The sequence below is a fragment of the Mastigoproctus giganteus genome, chromosome 3 (genome assembly GCF_048544385.1).
Source record: "Mastigoproctus giganteus isolate SK-2022 chromosome 3, ASM4854438v1, whole genome shotgun sequence".
Taxonomy (NCBI): domain Eukaryota; kingdom Metazoa; phylum Arthropoda; class Arachnida; order Uropygi; family Thelyphonidae; genus Mastigoproctus; species Mastigoproctus giganteus.
In genome coordinates this window covers 109,886,922-109,903,660 of record NC_143577.1, presented here as the reverse complement: position 1 = coordinate 109,903,660, position 16,739 = coordinate 109,886,922, and the positions used below count along the sequence as shown (strand labels likewise).

The window sequence follows — 16,739 nt, the reverse complement described above, 5'->3', positions numbered from 1 at the left end:
CTGTGCCATTTGCAATTCCCGTGATTTGGCAGGATGACTGTTACCTTTGCTTAGTTAATGTAGAGAGATACAATGCAAAGAGTAAGAAAAGCATTGTGTATCCTAATATTTCATCTGCCATTAGACTAGTCCCACATGGAGATGACCTGCCATTCAAAGTCCTGCACTTATATTGGAGAGTGTAACAGCAGAGAGTGCTGAAAGTGAAGCTTTTGAAGATGAACCTGAACTCGACACACCTGGAGACCGAGTCCAGCCCTCAACTGTTTTCACAGCATGAACTCAATGATCTGGTAAGAGATTAATATTTACCAAAAGAATCTGCAGAACTCCTTGGTTCTAGATTTAAGTCAAAACATCTTCTAGCACATGGGACATTTTTCTCATGGTACAGATGCAAAGAACGAGAACTAGTTCCCTACTTTTCTGAGAATTATTCCATGATTTTTTGCAGTAATATAAATGACTTAGTGAACTGTTTAGGAATTAGTTACAATCCTACACAGTGGAGACTTTTATTGACTCATCAAAGAGGAGTCTCAAAAATGTGTTGCTTCTCAATGGAAATAAATATTGGTCAATTCCAGTAGCTCACTCTGGGCATTTGAAAGAAGCCTATGAGAACTTGAAGTTGTTAACAAATATTAAGTATGAAGAACATGGTTAGTTGGTTTGTGCTTACTTTAAAGTGATAGGCATATTACTTGGACAGCAATCTGGCTACACAAAAATGCCTTGCTTTTTTGTGTGAGTGGGACAGCAGGCAAGGAGTAAACACTGGAGTGTCAAGGTCTGGCCAAAGAGAGGCAGTTTGTTCCCTGGATCGAAGAACATAGTCCATAAACCACTGGTAGAGACCAAAACTGCTCTCCCTCCATCCATTCACATCAAACTGAGTTTGATGAAACAGTTTGTGAAAGCTTTACCTCAAGAAGGTCCCAGCTTCAACTACCTTTGTACTAATTTCCCATTGATCATCCGAGAGAAGCTAAAACAAGATATTTGTTGGACCTCAACTTTGCAAACTAATGAGGGACTGAGATTTTGAGGGAACTATGAATAAAAGAGAAAAACAGGAATGAATTAGCTTCAGGTCTGTTGTTGAGAACTTCTTAGAGAATAGCAAGGATCCAAACTATAAGAATATAGTTTAAAATGCATTGGCAAACTTGAAGAAGCTGGGCTGCAACACGAGTGTCAAGGTATATTTTTTACACTCCTACATTGACTACTTCCCAGAAAATGTAAGATGTGCTAATGAAGAACAGGGTGAGAAGTTTCACCAGAACATTAAAGACATGGAGATGAGGTACCAGGGGAGGTGGAATGTCAACATGATGGATGACTATTTCTGGATGCTGAAGAGGCACTATAAAGTGATCTGCAAGAAAATCAAAGAAATGAAAATTTGACCCATTGTAGATAAGTTTTTAAAATGAGAGGTGAGTGTTTAGTGAACTTTACCATACTGCCCTTTTTAATAGTGTTTTCAACATATAATTAAATATAAATGTCTGGTAAGAGTAGCATTTTGTTATAATTTCAATGCACAAATGCTACCAAAATTAATAAAAATTTGTGAAAAATCAAATTTTCTTTCATGATTTTTGAAGAAACCTGGCATAATGGAAAAAAACGGAAGTTATTTTTGAAATCAGCATTAGAAAATGATTCAAAAACCTTTTCTGAGAAAACATCAGAGAAATTTTATTTCAAAATGCAAAATTTGTAATTTTGACATCATATACTTAGATTTCAGAAAATATTTTGATACTGTTGCAAAAGTCTCCTATACATATTGGAGCAGTGTGGTGTTAAGAGCAAGTTTACTGCTATGGATAAGTGGTGATTGATTGCAAAAATATAGATAGTGGTTATCAGTGGGCACCACTCTTCTTAGACTAATCTTATTAGCAGAGTTCCCCAGTGTTCTGTGCTAGGTCCATTGATGTTTCTATATTTATTAATGATATTGATGAAAACACATCAGGCTTAATGTCTAAGTTTGCAGATGATACGAAGGTTGTCAGCTTGGTCAATCACAGTAATCACAGTAATCTGTTGCAGTCAATCACTGCAACAGATCTAGACAAATTAGGTAGATGGGCTCAGAGGTGGCAGTTGAAGTTTAATATTAACAAATGCAAGGTACTTCATATGGGGAGTAGTAATCCCAGTTTAATGTACCAACTGTGTGGTATCACACTCAGGGTAGTGGGGAATGAAAAAGAGCTGAGCATAATTGTGCAGTCAGATATGAAGTTCTCTGAGCAGTGCAGACAGGCTGTCTGAACAACTCATGGGATTTTTCAATGATATACAGGAATTTTGCCAGCAAAGATAAAAGAGTTGATTATCTCATTGTATAAGGCCACATCTTGAGTACTTGTCGTTGTTGTTGTTATTTGGTTTTTAGGAGCATTAGCAACTAAGGCCATATTGCTCCAGGGATATGCGGTGGTCATTTCCTGACCTTTCCGCATCCTCCGTATTTGGTGGTCACGGGCTCGAACCATGGTCTGATCAAGAAGCGTGTGCTACACACTGCTGCTCCTGCCTACCTGGCTATGGAGGCGCCATCTTGAGTACTACATACAGGTCTAGAGTCCACATTTTAGGAAGAACGTAAATCTGTTAGAATGGCTGCAGAGAAGAGCAACAAGATTAGTGAAAGGAACAAAAAGGGTGCTCTTACCAGGAAAGGCTTAAGCCTGCTAACTGCAGTGCTTGGAGACTTGGTCACCTATGAGATCTGATTGAGGCATTTAAGGCTTTTAACGGATTAAGTGGCCCCGGGTGCCAAGCGTTTCCGTGGCCAAGCGATTCTCGTGCGATTGAAAAGCGTTTTCCTCTAAGCGACTAGGTTCTATTTTGTTTTCTCCCTTGATTATTAAACTTTTTCGTTAAGTAGCCCTTTTTCTTAAAAGCACTAAGAAGAGAGCCCAGAAGAAGGAAAGAACCTTTTTCTTTAATTAAATTAGTCTTACTAATTGTACTAACCTATACGCTTGGCCACAAGCGGCACTGCTCCTGCCTCCCCGTGGCGGGGCCGGTAATCTGGGTGGTAAAAATATACCCCCAGGGCCAAAAGGAGCTAACATGGATACGACTAATTATCCACCTTTAGAGCCATCAAGGTCAGAAATTCCTGACAACGACCGTGACACCAACCAGCCCAAAAGGCTTAGAAGGGAACCTGAATGCCATGATGAATTACCAAATTTCTTGGTGATTCATTCCTTATCCTCCCAACCTGTAGGAAAATTGTCACCATTCTTGATTCAAAAATATTTGGAATCAATTACTGGATCACCAAAAATGGTGAAAAGACTACAATCCGGAGATCTCCTCATTGAAACTGCCACCGCTAAACATTCTGAGCGGCTCTTAAACACAACATCATTTTGTGGGCTCGCAGTATCAATTACTCCACACAGAACCTTAAATTCATCAAAGGGTGTAATCAGTGAGTGGGTCCTAATTACAGTCTCCGAAGAAGAGCTACTTCAAGAACTAAGTAGTCAAAAAGTTACAAATGTGAAACGGATTATGACTAAAAAAGATGGAAATCTCATTCCAACGAGATCGATCATCTTAACATTCAGTACGCCAGACTTACCATCCTCAATTAAAGCTGGCTATTTGAATTGTCGTATAAGACCATTTATCCCGAATCCCGTTCGCTGCTTCAAATGCCAGAAATACGGGCATTCGCAGCAGGCATGTAGAGGTGAGGCCATATGTCCCATCTGCGGCTCTAAAGATCACACTCAAGCGGATTGCTCTGTCAAAACCCCTGTTTGTCCAAACTGCAAAGAAAGCCACCCAGCTTTTTCCAAAACATGTGAGCTATGGATTACAGGAAAGAAAATACAAAAGTACAAAATAGAAAATAAAGTCACCTTTCCTGAGGCACGTAGACAAGTTATGTCGACCCTGCCAAGTAGTCGTTCCTATGCAGCTCGCACTCGGAACTTCGCTTCTACTGCAGCTCAAACAGATGTATCAGTTCCACCTAACACCTCTCTAGCGAACTGGCTCAAATCTACGCTTTCAACCTCAAAGAAAGATAATCCTCCAAAAAGAACTAGCGAAGCCACAAATACTCCAATCAGCATTCCTACTCATACTCCATTAGTCCCAGTTGGAAAAGAACAATTAAAATCTGAATCAGTCTCAAAAAAAACGGAATCTCCATCCAAAAGCATGGATGTAGATGAGCTGCTAGACAATGAGGAACCTATTCTAGAACTCCATGCAGATGACACCATGGATACTGGACGCCCCACATTCTCAAAAAAGGACCGGAAAAAATGTCCGACGTACAGAAAACAGTCAGATGAATCACCCTCAGGTAAACCTAAATAATGAATAAGATCATACAATGGAATTGCAGAGGACTAAGCACTCATTCTGATGACATAAGAGATTTAATAACTCAATTTAATCCCATAGGTGTATGCTTACAGGAAACATTCTTGTCACCCCAAGTTTTGCCAAAATTTTCAAGTTATACCATTTACAGACGAGATAGGAACTCGGTATCACCTGCACGTGGAGGAGTTGCTATTCTTGTTAACGCTAACATACCATCCAAGCCGATCCAATCGAGAACTACCCTAGAAGCTGTGGCTGCTCACCTTGCAGTTGGTACGTCATTTACCATTGTTTCCATTTATATTCCGCCATCTGCCCCACTTCTGCTTTCAGAACTTGACAACCTCATTGCACAACTCCCAACTCCAATTTGTCTTTTTGGTGATTTTAATGGACACCATCCATTGTGGGGATCGGCCACAATGGATATAAGAGGCAAATTGATGGAGGAATTCATGCATAATAATGATCTTAATTTATTAAATTCTGGATCTCCTACCTACATCCACTTAGCAACCGGATCTGCTTCCGCAATAGACTTGTCAATTTGTTCACCATCCATATTTCCAATCATGACATGGTCGGTATTAACCGATCCCTTCAACAGTGATCACTTTCCAATTATTTGCTCGCTACAAACAGGGGTAACTTCAAATCCTGACCAACAATCCACTTGGCAGTTTAAAAAGGCAAACTGGGGTGGCTATTCTGCCCAGATACGCTTAGACAGATTTTATGTTCAAAGGCAACATATTGATGATGTCAACACTTACATAACCAATCAGATTCTGACTGCAGCTAAGGCCTCCATTCCAAAATCCACACCATATCGAAAACACAGAAATAACTGGTGGAATACAGATTGTTTAATTGCCAAACAGGATAAAAACCGCGCCTGGAATCATTTCCGCAAGTATCCCACCACTAGTAACCTAATTGCTTTTAAAAGACTAAAAGCAAAAGCTAGACAAGTTAGGCGGAAAGCGAAACGGGATTCACGGATTGCTTTTGCCTCCACCATTACCAAAGACACGGACACACAAGTGATCTGGAAAAGAATACAGGCACTAAATGGCAAATTTGCTCGGCTGCCCTCTCCGATACTTCATTGGAAAGGGAAAGATATTTCTACTCCTGAAGAAGTTGCAAATTCATTAGCAGAATCATTTGCAAAAATATCAGCTTCTGCCACCTACGCCTCCACCTTCCAGAACATCAAAGCAGGTGCAGAACGGTATAAAATTAACTTCTCCACGCGCCGTTCATTCCCGTACAACCAACCATTTACGTTAACAGAACTTCAAGAATCATTAAACAGATCTTCCAATAGTGCTGCAGGTCCAGATGGAGTTCATTACATTATGTTAAAGCATTTACTTGGAGAAGACTTAAGAACCCTATTAATTTTTTACAATCGGATCTACTCTGAAAATGCCTATCCATCTTCATGGCGCCATTCATTCATTATCGCCTTACCAAAACCAGGAAAAAATCCTTCCTGCGTTGAAAGAAAACTACAGGCCAATATCTCTTACAAGCTGCATGGGAAAAATTTTCGAAAGAATGGCTCATACTAGGCTCACTTACATCCTGGAGTCAGAGAACCTCCTTCCAGATCACCAATATGGCTTTCGAAAAAATAGATCAACCCTAGATGTGCTCATTAAAGCCGAGTCTCATATACGAAATGCCTTTGTCATGAAACAACATCTAGTCATGGTAAATTTAGATCTTGAAAAGGCATTTGACACTACATGGCGGCATGGTATTATTATGGACCTTTACCATCTGGGGCTTAGGGGTCATTTGCCAGAAATAATTCAGAATTTCCTGCAAGTGCACTCTTTTCAAGTCCGATACAAAAACGTCCTCTCTACATCTCACATTCAGGAAGAGGGAGTCCCGCAGGGATCAATACTCAGTCCAACACTGTTTTCAATCCGAGTTAGCAGCATGACATGAGATATCCCAAAAACTGTTCAAACTTATATGTATGCAGATGATCTTACTATTTCCTGTCAATCTCAAAGTATGAATACCATTGAACGGCAGCTACAACTTGCCATAACCAAAATAGAATCCTGGACTTCACGGAACGGTTAGAGACTGTCAGAAAATAAATGCACTGTCACTCACTTTTGCAAGAAGCGAGCTCTCCATCCTGAACCTGAATTACAAATAAACAATACTCCAATCCCTCTCGTTAATACCGTTAAATTTCTTGGCTACTATTAGACCGCAAACTAAATTTCCAAGCTCACATCACTTATTTGAGAACTTCTTGTTTAAAGCATTTGAATATACTTCGTTCCGTATCATCTATGTCATGGGGAGCTGATCGGTGTACTTTGCTGCATCTTTATAGAAGTTTAATCCGTTCAAGGCTAGATTATGGTTGTCCAGTGATGATTCTGCCAGGAGCACTACTTTAAAACGGCTAAATATGATCCATCACAGTGCTCTGAGGACTGCGCTAGGAGCTTTCAGGACTTCTCCGATCCAAAGTCTATATATTGAAGCGCATGATCCTCCATTACACCTGCGTAGAAAAACACTACTGCTTCACTATGCTGCTAAGATCCAGAGTCTACCATCGCACCCAAGTTGGGAGTATCTCTATAATACTCGTTGGGATGTGTTCTATGAGAGCAAGCCAAATGAAAATAGACCCGCCTCTCTCAGGATCAAAGAGCTTGTTCAGACTTGGAACGTCGATTTAAATGAAATCTTCCAAGACACAACTACACCTGTTGCTCCTTGGACATATGTGTCTGTCTCTCAAGATACATACTTCCTCCAGTGGGGGAAAAATATACCTTCCTGCAACATCAGACAGTTACATTCAGCTCATGCTACGGACAACCATGCCTGTAAAATTTATACCGATGGTTCAAAAACTGAGAGTATGGTAGGTGCTGCGGCAGTTTTTCCTTTATGTACAATTTCAGCCACACTACCGCTTGCTTGCAGCGTCTTCACAGCTGAATTATATGCCATTAAGTTGGCGCTTAGTAAGGTAATTGAGCTTTCCATCTCATCTGCCATAATTTACACAGATTCTCTTAGTGCTGTCTCTGCCATAAGGAAGAATTCCTCCATTTCTCACCCTACATTGAAACAGATTCATTCCCAGCTATTTGCTTGCAGTGTGTCCAATCGGTCAATTAGTTTTTGCTGGATCCCTGGCCATTCAGGCATTCCGGGAAATGAAAGTGCCGACTTTGCCGCTAAACATCCTCAACCCGCTCTCTCACAACATCCTCAGGTTCCTTTCTCTGATTTTTAAGTCTGTAGTACGCAAAGCCTGCTACAATAAATGGTCACAGACCTGGAAAAGTGACCCTAACAACAAACTTTACCAGATAAAAGAAGATCCAAAGCTTCCGAAGAAACAGACGAGAGGAAGTGGTACTGGCAAGACTCAGAATTGGACACACTCACCATACTCATCTCTTTCTATTATTGGGTGAAAGCCCACCCCAGTGTCCATCCTGTCAGACGCAACTTACAGTCCGTCATTTTCTGGTTGATTGTCCCTTACATTCAACCATCTGGTCAAACAATTTTCAGTCTCTCTCTAAATTGAATATATCACCTGATTTATCTCACATCTTAGGAAATGAAGCAAATATTGAAGAACTTTTATTATATCTAAAACATATTGGTTTGTACGGAAGCATATAATGTAATTTCTCTAACAATATGCTTTTTGTCAATTAATGCTGAAGAGACACAATTTGGCCTTAGTAGCCCTTGTGTCGTTAAACCGAACAACAACATAACGGATTAAGTAAGCTCAGTGCTGATTGATAAAACTGTGTGCTTGATTACTCATGAGGGGGGACATAAACTCAAACTGAGGATTAACTTGTAGGTTAGATGTGTGGAGTTTTCCTTCAGCCAAATAGGTGGGCCATTGTTGAACAAACTTCCGTCTGGTGTTGTAGAAATGGGTAGTTTGAATAACTTCCAAGACGAACTAAAAGCGATAGAGGAATGGACATGTGAAAGAGAAAGTATTGCTCTTTTTTTTTTTTTTTTTTTTTGGTATTGTATAAGCTTGCTTTCTTGCATCATTGCCACTATTAATACTAATGTACATTGACTTTTTAGAGCTTTTGTAGTTTGATGCTCTTCCCCCAGACTTAACTGTCGACTAAATTTGTTATTTTATACTCTCTCTTATGGCATTTAATACAAACTGTTTAAAACTTAAATCTCTAAATGCAGATTGGTCTGGTAAGTTTAATTTTTTATCTTATACTCTAGCATCTTAGGCCATTTTTGTGCTATTATATTGCACATAAAGCATTCCAGCTTTTACATGCCGACAAAATTTTCCAAAAGATTAATATGGTCACTGTTGATTCCAAGTTGGAACAAAGACATAATTAATCTTGTTTTATCTGAATATCAGAGTTCTTATTTTCCAGCTTAAGCACTGTTTGAAAGTTCACTGTTAAACATTTTAAAACTCATGCTGTACCATCTTCTCTCTCTCTCTCTCTCTCTCTCTCTCTCTCTCTCTCTCTCTCTCTCTCTCTCTCTCTCTCTCTCTCTCTCTCTCTCTCTCTCTCTCTCTCTCTCTCTCCTCTTCCCCCCCTCGTCTTATCTGAACTTCTGCTGATTTCAGTTAATAAAAAACTCAAGTAATCGAGATCTTACTGTATTTTCTTATCACACAATGCTATCATATAGAAAAAAGAATAGTGTTATCTTTTTAATTGACTCCAAACGTATTTACTTTTAGGTCGGGAACTCTTTGAAAAAGACCGCTCTCTGGCAGAATCAGATTTGAAATTTCTACAAGAGGGTATGTGAATTTTTTTTTTTTATCTATATGACATTCTGATATGTTTAAATGCAAAATAAGTTTTAAATATAATTACTGTATTAGACATTTAATGGATATTTATTTCTCAGTGTGCAGTACAGGCAACTCTCAGTTTACAAACATTCGCTATAACGAACGTCACAATTCATTCAAAATTTATTAAAGTTGCCAATAGATATAGTTCCTTATAAAACGAAATGACAAACATATAGTATAGTGAACATAATTATAAGATTTAAATAAATAAAAACTTTTAAAAAACGCATTTATTACAATAATTATCAGAAAATTATTATACGAGAATTATACTGAACTGTTCTTGGTTAATAAAACTAATCTAGCCAGTTAAAAAAAAAAAAAAAACACATTGGTTTGCATGCCATTTAAGTGTGTGTGTGTGTATGTGTGTGTGTGAGTGTGAGTGAGTGAGTGAGTGAGTGTGTGTGTGTGTGAGTGAGTGGAGACTGCCCAAAAAAACATAGAGCTGAACTGATTGCCGCTTTGAAGGTCAAATGGCAGAAATTACCGCAAGACGTATACAAAATCTTTAGTACAGCAACTTGTTAAGGGTTTTAGCATATAAGCATATAGTGTCTGTTGTATTCATGTCTGTCAATCAGTAAGTGAAAACTTGACTCCTAATGGATGGATTTGCATTGAATTTATGATTTTTATGATTGAATCTTTTAGAATTATTTATTGAGCCATCCCAAATTTCAATAAAATAATCATCTAATAGAAATTTGTCATTTATTATTTCTTTGTCTATCTATCTATCTGTGTGCATGTAATGACTCCCAGTGGATGGATTTTCATGAAATTTTTTATTTGGTTCTTTTAGAAAGATTTGTCAAGCCATCCTAAATTTCATTAAAATCAGACCAATAGAAATCTGGCAGTTTTATTTTTTTCATGCACATCACATTGACTGCCTACATACCATATGTTGTAGCTGATGGACTGGATATTATATTTGTTGCCATGATGTGCAGATACAAAATATTCTCAGTTCACATATATAAAAGTCATTGTTTTTTTTTATTTTTTCTTATCACAAAAATGCACCACACAGATTAACTCGTAATTAGGATATATGTAAATCCTTGACCTTCATTGCCATAAAGGAAAAATTATATATGTATATTCTTATTCGGCAGTACAGCATAATAAAGATTTCGATTTTCAATGCATTGATCATGTAACTGAACTGTTTGTTTTGAAATGATCATTTGAAGTCAAGGAATATTTTTTTTTTCAAGCCATGTGATTAAAGCCACAAATATTTTCTAAATCTTGATTTCTACTTTGCATTTCCTGAGTTCTTACCGCACACTATTACATGCATTCTTACTTTTGACCTGTTAGCAAGAAGTTTTCAGTAGGCAATTGTTATAACTAACATAGTACTTAATTTATTTCCTTTAGGTGATGATGAAGTCAAAGTTGATGAATCGTTATTTCAAGAAATGGATGATCTTGAGCTGGAAGATGAATTCGATGCTAAAGATGATTCTTGAGAATAGCATCACAGTGTATAGCCTTGAATAAATAGTTTAAACAAAGTTGGTGGTATTTCCTGATATCTTATTGCCTAAGTGTCTTTGTCTGAAATGTGTTACTTTGGGTGTTTAAAATACAAATTCATCTGTGTAAAAGGGTATCTAAAGCTTGTGTGATGGGATGTGTAGTAATAAGTATTCCATTCTTCATTCCAAGTTAAAAATGTAAATTGTTCATTTTACTGCTGGCAGGGACTAAAATGCAGTATTCTAATATAATTACACATGTGCACTTGCAGACCACTAGTGAGTATTCATATTTAACATACGGTAATGGATCTTTCTGTAGTGGATGCATTAACACAGTTTTATAACCTGTTGTATACTAATAGGTGGTTGGTGAATCAATAAAAAAAAAGTTATATGCAATTATAGTTATAATTACATAAACTTATTATATTTTTTAAAGAAGAAGGCTGTCATTTTTTTATAACAAATATGTTTGCATTTCGGTATCTGTCCAAACCATATTAATAATACTTGCTTCATAATAAATTAAGATTTCTGTTATTACGACAAAAATTGAAAAGTGGTGATTGTTAGCCTCTTCATGGCATCAGAAAGGTTTAAGAATCACCACTTGAGTATATTGTGATACTGAAATTTTACTTACCTTAATTTAACACTCACTTAGGCGTGTGGGTGGGGTATTTTAAACACTCCAGCAATTTGTAATGATTTTGTGAAAAAAAAAAAAAAAAAAAAAAAAAGCAGTTTTTCTGACCCAGTTATAGCCTTCAGTACCTTTTTCACAAACTATAACCATTTGGCTGCAGTATTTATGTGACTGAAGTCAGTCACACAAGAAAATATAAAAATTTTCAGAGAAAATCACTCATTCAGTCATATCTCAAGTTTCCCACCTCACAAGCAAAGTGTGTGCCTGTTTTCTTTCAGGAAAGTGGCACACTACATGTAAAATGATGTGATACTCTTCCAGTATTTACTGATAATTTGTGCCCTGCCCATGATCTCCAGATAGAGCCAGCTGTGTTTGCAATATGTGACACCAGCACTCCAAATATACAGGATGTAGAACTGCTACTGTGTTATTCTCACAGAAGTCTGATAGTACTTGAAAATAATCAGAAAATAATTTGTTGCAATGAAGAATGATCTTACAGAGGTAAATATTTTGTGAAAGAGTGATACATAACCTCCTCCAAAGAAGGAGGGAGAAAAAAAGAAGGATGTTACAAATTTTTTTAAACTGTTGCCATATGAACATAGTATTTTCTGTTCATTTTTCACACTGCAGCATGTTCTTTTTGAAAGGATTTTAAAGCACCAACAAAACAACACTATATTCTTGCTGTCCCCACTTTATATTCTCATTATTATTTTCCAATAAGTATTAATCGAGTAAGGGCTCCCAATCAATTCCATCTTTGTACTCACTGGAAACAGTGCTGGTGTCCCTTTATGTGGCAATTAATGCAATCCAATCCTGGAAAGAATCACATAAAACAAACACAAATGTGATTAGAAATAATTTTCCCATAAAATAATGTTATGAGGCTAGGGTACACCTTCTAGATCAGACTGCAGTCTTTTTTTTTTTTTTTCTATGGAAGTACTTTCTGTTAGTATTTTGTACTTTAATTAGAATGCAATTATAATTACATAAACTCATTAATAAGTTTTATACAACTCAGTGTATTAAATACAGTAATAACTGACTGTGCAAAAACAATAGTTTTATTTTCAATAAAAATGCTTAAGAGTGTTAAAGTGGTTAAAACACTTTAACATATATATAAAGTATGACTAAATGCAAATATAAAGTATGACTAGATTATCCAGGTGACAGTATAGTAGTATCACCATTTATCACTCTTTTGGAGATTGTTGGATTTACAGAGACAGAAGAAATTCTTAAAAGCCTCTTTAGTTAGGGTTATACTCACAAAATGCAAATTAACCCACAAAAGTTTACAGTTGATTGGAATTTTTCAGTATTTTTTTTCTGCAGAACCCTTCTTCAGAACTGAATCTTTCATGCATTAAAATACAAAAACTTAGTATGTCATGAAGCTATCTTCTCACTAAAAATTTCACAGAACCCCAACAAGCTCTGATGGAACCTAGTTTGAAAACCTGTGAACTAGAATATCATAAAAACTTGTACACTGACCTCAATCCACAATGAACCAAAACAAATATAAAGGATAAAATTATAATGTGTCCATGATGTCACAATTTAATCAATGCTTAAACATTAGTAGCTACTGGCTATCTTGCTGCCATGCAGTTGATTACATGATAATCACAAGGTGTTTTAAAGAATATTAGCTTGGAAATGAATGATAATGTTACTATGTATGCTTTTATACCCCACCTGATTTACATGATCTGAACTAAATATCGTATTCTGATGTCACATTCAGATTTTTTTTTTTATTATATCAGACCATCAAATTTCATTAGAAGTTACACCATTACATTAAAAAACATGGTTGTAAACTTTTGTTTGTTTTTCTACCATAGAAACCAAAGCTATGAGACAGTGTGTTGAATCTGTAAATTGTGTTTATTTTCTGACTGGTTTGCTTTTTCTGGATGTAAAGTCCAAGTTTTCGGAGGAGATAAACTGCAACTCTTGGTGAAAGCCAACTAATTTGTCCATAATGTGAAAGAAGTTCATGAAAATACCTCCTATCTTGAAACTGAATTTGAATTGACATCTTCGTGTAGGGGAGAACAATACAAAGGCATTTTAATGTTTGAACCTCGTATAATTGCTATATTGAAAGTTATAGAAAGTTATATATAGAGTGTCACCTCATATTACATGATCTTGTGTTGCACTGATTTAAGTAATACCTACAAAAGTATAGGCCAGATAATCTGGCATTATGGGACAGCAGCATTGCCATATTTACCAGATATTCCCATTTATTGGAAATTGTTAAAAATACCTATTAAGTTCTTAAAATAATTCAAACTTTTTGATGGGTCGAAACATTCTTTATCCCTGGCCTATTCCACTTCATGATTATTTTTGTCTCTATACTTTCTTTGTGCTTTTATTTTATAAAATAAAAAATATTTACATAAAACTATAAAGTTACAGAGACAATTAATTATGAAACTTACAGTTGTTTCATAATCTGCGAGAAAGTTTCAGTCCATTCTTTTAGCAGTTTTGTACTTTGGTTGTTAAAAATTTGGTGTAGCTTCCCAGTACAGCATTTTTTCTGATGCCAGTATCAAACTCGCATATGATCATGTGAATGGTTTGTCAATAGCTGAACTCTACAAATCCATCATTACTCATATAAAAGGAGTCTGGCACTCTTGTTGATGCCTGGAGTGTTCCTTCTAGCGCTTCGATTAATTTCCGCAAGATCGGATCTAAAAGCTTTAAATTTCTATATGTGATTAACTTTTATTCCTGTATGCCAAAATAATTATAAAAAAAACTGGCATATTGAAGCAGTATCAGAAGAAAGCAGATTAGCCTTTGTAAGCTTAGCCCATTTGGATACTGGATTATTGGATTTTTCTGATTATTAGATGCAAGACTACTGGACTTAAACTCAAAATATACCAATGCCCAAGTGTGCTGTTATGTTTGTTTACATTCATGCTGTTGCTGCAACTGCTGACTATCCTTGTGTTAGTCACTGTTTGTTTACATTGGAAATAAACAAATAAGTATTCTTGGCAGTCTTGTGTCTATGTTCAAGAAACCATATTGTGTATAAGTTCATATTCTGTTATGTTCATTGTCAGGAAAACAGACTGCAAGTGAAAGTGCCAGGGAGGCTACAAAATCCTCATGAGTACCAATGAATACAATCAGTCTTAACTTGCCATGCACAAAAGGCTTTAAATATTATGAAGATGGGAAATTGTAGGCATTTCCCCACTGGTTGGTCTTTGCTGAGGGTTGCATGGTTTTCTCTCAGAAGCTTGGTTATTTTGTCCAGCATACTGACCAAACAATACATGCAGATACAGACAACATGCTGACACCTCATAGCCTTAGTTGCTTTGACACTTGATATTACCACCAGCTCCACGGAAAAAAAAATATAAGAAATTATTATTGTTGTTTTATATGTGTACACGTACATATAAAATTTAGTATATACAAATATTATATACTAAATTTTATGTTCATACTCAAGGATGGCCACAACACAAATATCGTAATACAGTAATATTACCATAAATTGGAGTATCACATGAATTCAAACAAACAAAGTGGTGTAACTTTGTTCTTGTAGTTAACCATTCACTACGGTCATACCAAAAATTAAAAGAACAACAAATTTCAAAATCTTCAATATAACTTGAGTGCAAGGTGGACAAATGCTGTTTTCAGCATTCTGCCAGTCATATAGTCAAAGCTGACCTAATGAATTTTGTTAAATGTGACTGATGGACTATTCCAGTACCCATACCAATCTTTAAAGGATCTTGCAATAGTGGATTAGTTTTTGTAAGTGTATACTAGTAAAAGAATATATTAAGACAAGATTGAACCAACTTTTAGTTGTAATTTGTAAAATTTTTTATTATATATCCAATATGATAGTATGAACCAGGGCTATAATGCTCAATACATTCTACATTGATATAAATATTTGTAAAAGAATAAGAGAAGTTTACCTCAATATGATACATAGAACACTTCCGTATGATACTTCCAGAAATTAAAAAGACAACAATAAAAAATTTAAAAAAATATCCAAAATCTTATATTACAGCAAGAAATAATTAACAATAATTAAAAATTAAATGAACACAATTAAAAAAATTAAGTAAAAAATAATTTTTTTTTTTTTTAAATTGTTTTCGTTTTAATTTCCGGAGAGTATCATACAGAAGTGTTCTATGTATCACATTGAGGTAAACTTCTCTTATTCTTTTTAGGAAGGAAAATTGTTTTACAATTTTTTTTTTAAATGAATTTTTTACTTTAATTTTTAATTGCATTAATTTGATTTTTAATTATTGTTAATTATTTCTTACTCTAATGTAAGATTTTCGATTTTTTTTTTTTTTTTTAAATTGTTTTCATTTCAACCTCAGAAGAGTATCATACAGAAGTGTTCGGCATATCATATTGAGTAAACTTCTCTTATTTTACAAATTCTATATTTAAATACACTAAGTTGCCATTCCACTTAACAAAACGGTACCCTTTTCAATAAATGAAGCACTCTTTAACGTGTGATAAGAAGTAGGTGGGCAGATTCGCAGAGATGCTGTATCCTGCCAGGTGTCAATATAATTGTGTGGTGACTGTTTTCATGGTTGTCATTGGGCCCCTTGATACCAGTGGAGCAGTGTTTAGATGCCACAGGTTTTCTGTAAATTGTTTCCAATTATAGCTGTAGTGTATCCTTTCCTTCCTGTTGGAAAAATTCCATATGGCTTTTTCCAACAGGATGATATCCTATGTCATAAAGCCAGAATTGTACAGAACTGGTTCCATTCAGCCCACTTCAGTGGTCTATGCCAGTCACCGATATCAATCCAATCAAGCACCCATGGAATGAGATTGAACAAGCCCTTCTGAATAAGGACCTGTAACCATCCAAACTCTGGGATTATGAGTATGTTGCATACGATATTGGCGTATCGTACCAGTAGCCCTGCTATCAGTATGCAACAAACTCTTAGAAAGGCTCATTTTCAATAGAATCCAAAACCACTATCTCCAAGCAAACCTGACTTCGCTAAAACAATATGGTTTCTGACAGGGAATGTCAACGGTCGATGCTCTCCGAAATCTCCTGACACAGGCTGCAGCCACTGATCAAAAATATTTCCTGGCCATTTCTGTCAACTTTGCCAAGGTGTTCGACACCCTGTGGTGGCCGAGCATCCTGCCTGGACTTCGGAAGACTGACATTCCGGCCAACCTATACAACACAGTGAAAAGCTACCTATCGCACAAATGCATCATATATTTGATAGGTATCATCTGCATGGGTGGCACTGGTATCATCACCGTC

General features: G+C 36.2%; 1 protein-coding gene across 2 annotated transcripts in view; it reads left to right on the top strand.

Annotated features, from left to right (window-relative positions):
- The window catches only part of LOC150088218 (RWD domain-containing protein 1), a 103,539-nt gene extending 92,763 nt beyond the window's left edge, over positions 1-10,776 (top strand). For both annotated transcript variants that reach the window (XM_090370630.1, XM_090370632.1), the window contains 2 exons: positions 9,128-9,190; positions 10,637-10,776. In XM_090370630.1, the coding sequence (XP_090226756.1) occupies positions 9,128-9,190; positions 10,637-10,728 (155 nt within the window). In that variant the 3' untranslated portion in view covers positions 10,729-10,776. The remainder of the gene's footprint in view (positions 1-9,127; positions 9,191-10,636) is intronic.
- Positions 10,777-16,739: the final 5,963 nt, after the last annotated feature.